This window comes from Manacus vitellinus, unplaced genomic scaffold (genome assembly GCF_001715985.3).
Source record: "Manacus vitellinus isolate BGI_N305 unplaced genomic scaffold, ASM171598v3 scaffold_30_pilon, whole genome shotgun sequence".
Classification (NCBI taxonomy): domain Eukaryota; kingdom Metazoa; phylum Chordata; class Aves; order Passeriformes; family Pipridae; genus Manacus; species Manacus vitellinus.
In genome coordinates, this window is record NW_021940291.1 from 1931399 (window position 1) to 1936945 (window position 5547).

At 45.1% G+C, this 5547-nt stretch overlaps 1 protein-coding gene across 2 annotated transcripts in view; it reads left to right on the forward strand.

Annotated features, from left to right (window-relative positions):
* Positions 1-4261: 4261 nt before the first annotated feature.
* SLC22A18 (solute carrier family 22 member 18) overlaps positions 4262-5547 on the forward strand; it is a 61817-nt gene continuing 60531 nt past the window's right edge. For both annotated transcript variants that reach the window (XM_008922037.2, XM_018075970.1), the window contains exon 1: positions 4262-4761. In XM_008922037.2, coding sequence (XP_008920285.2) covers positions 4579-4761 — 183 coding nt within the window. In that variant the 5' untranslated portion in view covers positions 4262-4578. The remainder of the gene's footprint in view (positions 4762-5547) is intronic.

The window sequence follows — 5547 nt, forward strand, 5'->3', positions numbered from 1 at the left end:
TTGTCTTTACTGCTTCTTGGGCAGAGAGAAGAAGTATACTCATAACTATTCATCTCATGTCCCTCCTGGCACCCCCAGCACACAGCCCATGGAAATGCAGTTTCTCTTTGCAAGGAGAAATGAAAGTTCTGCTGAATGCAAGAGGCAGCGATTCCCTCCCTGGCATTCCTAGCCAGCTCCTGTGTTTGCCATGGGTATGGATGTATACCCACAAGGGCAAGGATTTGTGACTGATCTACATTGGAGCAGGATTTGGGTCATCCCACTGATTTTTTGCTTAGCTGAAGAGACCTGTTAGCTCAGATTCATAGAGGATTTGAGGCATGAGAAGTGCCCTTCATTGCTGGGCAGTACATCTGCACTTCCATCCCTCTTGAAGGCTCTTTTGAGGCTATAAGGCTTGTTTTGACCCTCTGTAGACAGCAGAATCCTACCCAGGGTACCTCATGTTCCTCCAGATCATGTTAAGCTTCCTCTGTCTAAAAATACAAATTTGGAGAAGGATTCAAGAGTTATTTCCCCACAGTTTATCCTTTTTCAACCAACATTTTCAACTTCTGGTATTGATGTGGGTGGATTTCCCCCTCCGTGTGCATTTGCTGGCCTTGCTTCCCATTTCCAGTAATTTAAAAAAAGATTTCTGCCTAAGTAACATAAACAGTAAACCTTTATGAAAATTTTTAAAGATGTTCTCAGGTTTCCCACTCTGTTTTTTTTTTCAGAGATCACCAGAAAAATAGGCCTCAGAAAAGATATGCCAGGGAAGGCAACTGTAAATGCTCCAAAAATGTTGAGAATAAGTGTCAAGGCTTAATGCATAGCTAATGGCCTAATCTGCAATTTTATCACAAGACATTTATCTCCTTGCTTGCTTTCATCATAGTCTCCCTGAAATATCTGTCCATTTAAAGTTTATTTATCCTACCGAAGTAAATTAATTTCCTCTTCATAACCTGTTCCTCCCCAGTTTTAAAATTATTTTTCTTTTTCAAAGATGGCTTGTCAGTGACCAAGTGCTGCCTGTGGTGTAGTCTATAATTGAGCCAGAAGGAGTCTTTAGATAAAAATGCAGTGCCAGCTTATGCCATCTGTCATTAATGGTGCATTATCACTGCAGGTATAAATGAACTGGTCTCGAGCTGGATGCTGCAAACGTGATGTTCAGCAGAGTGTAGCTGGGAATACAGTTAATCTCCATCATACTTAGGCTCCTGCGGACATTTTCAGTCAGACTTCTCACGCAGGGGAGGAGGAGGATCTGCCTTGTGTCACTCACACTGGCTATATTTCCATCAGTGCTCCTGCTGCCACATTTAGCCTTTAGTTTGACTGATTCATGGGGCAAGGTTTCAAAAATTGGGTTCTGAAAGTCGGGAAAGTCCAAGTTCCTGTGCAGAAGACCTTGTGAGAGGATACTGAGATGATTTGAGGTTGCCAACATCTTGGCCAAGTTTGGAGAATACAGCTGCATCCCTGAATCCTTGGGGCCACGGCAGCATCTGCATGACTTGGCTCATGGCTTGTAAAGGTGGCTTAACACTCCCACCCTCTTGCCTTTGTCCTGTCTGTGCCAAAATGCAGGGATGGGGACGTAAATGGTCCTGCCCAAACAGACTATTGCAAGAAGAGGATCATTTAGCTGGACCCAGGGCATTTTCTTACTTGCAGCCTGACCTGGGATGCTGAGGAGCAGGCTTGGGTACTGAGCCCCCAAGCGGCATCCAAAGATGTACAGGAACCAAGTCTGATGATCATAGCTTATTCTCCATGGACACTTCCACACCAGGCACCAAGTTCAGTTTCCTACTTTTTAGAACTGTGTCTTTTGCCCCAAAGACTGGAAATGAAACTCTGGGTTTTTTTACTCCACTTCCCTTGCCAATACCAGTAAAAAGAAGCTAAATCCAAGTGAGAGCATGTGTTTGGTTAGCTGCATGCCCTGTCAGGACGAGGCTCATATTTGGTGAAGGGTGGCTGCATCTGCAAGTCATTGCTTCTCTTGGTCGCCTTGCTGGGATCTGTTTTCAGTTGCTGCTGAGACAAATTTACCAGTCAAAATATTGACGCTTTTCAAGTCCAAGTCAGCAAGGTTTCCTGTATGCAGTGTTTCACATTGCATTTGCATGACTTTCCTTTTTGGTTGTCTCAAAAGCTCCATAAACAGAGTTCTGTCATTAATTTTACTCTTCCATTCAATGCTGGTAATTTGTACATTGTGCCTATCCAGTGCAAATGAGGGAGTGATAATATTGGTACTGTGCTGAAGGACATTCAAAGTGCAGGCAAAGCCATTGTTTCACTCTGAGATAAACTAAATGTCGAGCACTGATCCTTTGCTAAACTGGGATACGTGCTGGGTAATCTTCCTTCTTTGCTAACAACTACACATGCTGGGGTCCAGAATCTGAGTTGGATCTGTTTGAGTGCTGGTATTGCTGTAGGTAAGTTGTTCTTTAAGGTGCTTTTTTACTCATGCTCTGTCTGAGTTTGTGTAAGGTTGTTTCTGTGCAGTCTCCAGTGATATGGTATCCACACCCGGTGAAAGACTTAAACTTTGGTCTTCCCCCTCCTTTCTCAGGAAGTAGAACCTGGCAACCTTCAGCAAATCCCAGGGCTTGGTGATGATATTTTGAATAAAAAAGTGTGCTCAGAGATCTTACAGTTCACTCTCCCTAGACTTGGTAGGAAAACTAAAGCTCTGTCAACCATTCCAGATCCGAGCCAGCAAACACTTGTGCATGTCTGTATTGATGTGTCTGTGTCAGCCTTCATGGTGAGTCAAGCCTCTGTTTCTGAAAGGAGGTGTTACTATGTTAGAGGGACTGGCTGACACAGTCAGTGATGGAGCCTCAGGCTGGAAGGTCTGCATGAAATGTCAGAGCTGGATCAGCCAAAACGTCAAGGTTTTCAACAAGATGAAAGTGGCAACAGTTTGCCCCAAGCCTGGGGCAGAATATCGACTTGCACCAAAACTGGCTGGGGCTCAACTGGATGTGTAGCACCCACAGTGTGAGGACCATGGATGACAGCAATGCTGTGTGAGCCAAGGGTGCACTTTCCTCGGGGATAAGGCAAACCATGCAGTGGGGCTTTTGAGGAGGAGCATGACAAGGATGTTCAGAGAAGATGTCCTTCCCCTTTGCTTGGTGCTGGTGAGGCTGACCCAGTGTTGGGACTCCCAGTTCAAGAGATGTGTAGACAGACTGGATTGGACCCAAGGGAGAGCTACCAGGAAGTTCAGGGTTCTAGAGTACCTAATATTGAAAGAGGTGGAAGGAAGTTGGCTTGTTCAGCCTGGCAAAGAGGAGGTTGGGATGATCTAACAGTCATCTTTGACTAGTTGAAGGGCAGCTCCAGAGATAATGCATCTGGACTTCTGCTGGTACTGGCAGTAGATACCATGAGGAACAACAGGCACAAGCCACAGCTTGGGAAATTCAGATTAGACATTAGGAAAAATGTCTTTCCCAGATACCCAGGGAGTGGGCAATTCTCTTTTCTATGAGTTTGTCAAAGATTGCCTAGAAAAAGCCACAGCTGAACTGATTTGTTGAAGCCACAGGGTAGATGAGATGTCCAGTTCCCTTCCTTCCAAAAGTCCTGTAATTCTACAAAGTCAGAGCACTGGGATCTCTACTTTCTTTTTCTCTTTAAAACAAAGATAATGCTCAACCAGACTTCCAGGATTCAACAAGTAAGGAAACAAACAAATAAACTCCCAAGCAAACAAGCAAGCAGACAAACAAATAAAACCCCAAGTAAACAAACAAGCAAACAACAAAACCTCCAAAGGACAAAGGAGTCTTATTTATTTGATTCCCCAGTTTGCAGTCACCCTCATGGTTTTTGTAGATTTAATGTTTTATTTTTTTATGTTTTTGGCATTGGCTGTTAATCTGTAGTCTGAGTGGAGTCACATGTGAAAATTTGCTAGCTCAGATTTTCTATAAATTTGCAGCACCTGATAGAGGAGGGGAAATGGCTCAGTTAGAGGTGTTGATGAGAGTGGCTCTAACTGCATGCAAGACCTATGCATGTTCCAGGATCTGTATAAACTGACTGCAAGAAGCACGAGGACTTGGAAATAGCTGTTCTGCTGCAAGCTTCACTTGCAGCCTCCAAAACCAATATCAAAATGCCTTTCATGAAGAATTAAAACAGTCATCTCTTATGAGCCACCAGAGGCAATAAAAGTGAAGGAAGTGAAACAGTTAAAGAGTTGAAGAGTTTGTCACGTGGTCTTGTTTAGGGCAATGTTCGCTTTCACTTTGCTGGGACATTCAAGCTGATCTTCCTTGTGATGGCACTTGAAGCAATGAGCCCACCTGGGACAAGGCTAAAGAACCAAATCTGTGGTTTGGTGTGTGGTTACCTTTGATCCTGCCTGGCAAGTAAGCAAAGGGAAGAGAAAAAGAAAAAAGAAAGGAAACAATAAATCCGTGGCATGCTGGCTCAGGACCTTTCACACTGTAAGCTTTGAACTGTACACTCAGCTTCTGCACCTTATCTAGGCTTCGCGTTCTCGCCTAGGAAGTGCCTTCGTGTCATTTTTCAGCCTGTCCTGCAACAAGTTGTTCCATGAGCATGATGAATGCAAAAGCCACCTCTGAAGGTGAGGAAGAAGCCTCAGGAATGAGGAACGAGACCCTGGCGGAGAGTGGCCACTCGGGAGAGGTTAAGAGGGGACAAGTGATCCTTGTTGCCTACCTGACTGCAGCTCTAGACCTGACCTTTCTCTTCATGCAGTTTGGAATCATACCTGTGAGTATGGGTTCTCTTGGTTCACAGCACACATTTCCTTCAATGCCAGGCTATGTAGTTTTCCAGCAAAGTCAGAAGAGAGTTCCTAGCAGGAAAGGGGAAAGGTGTTCTTGATACTGAAGGGAATACTTGGTATTCCTACCTAGCAAGCAAGCTGTGACTGTGTTCACGGCATGCCCAGGCAATAAAAGCTGGTTTATTAGTTGTATTCCAGTAGCACCTAGAGCCTAGTTTGATGGCTGTGGGTAAAGCTGATGTAGTTTGTATCTGCTTGCTTGCAGTGTGAGTGACCCAAACAGCAGGTAGCAGAAATCAGAGGTTTCAGATCAGAGGTGGGTTTTTCTGATTGTGTAATAAACCAGCTCTGGGTGGAACTCATTGCTTCTCGCTTACTGGACCCTTCTGTCTGTTTTTATACAATCAGAGAGTACTTTAGGTTGAAAAAGACCCTTAAGATCATTGAGTCCAATCATAAACCTAACACTGCCAAGTCCATCACCAAACCATGTCCCTAAAGTGCCCCATCTACATATCTAAGGCAGGAGGGCTCTGCAGAGGGACCTGAATAGGCTGGAGAGTTGGGCTGCTTCCAACGGGATGAGGTTCAACAAGGCCAAGTACCAGGCCCTGCACTTTGGCCACAACAACCCCCTGCAGCGCTACAGGTTGGGGACAGAGTGGCTGGAGAGCAGCCAGGCAGAAAGGGACCTGGGAGTGCTGATTGACAGGAGGCTGAACATGAGCCAGCAGTGTGCCCAGGTGGCCAAGAAGGCCAATGGCATCCTG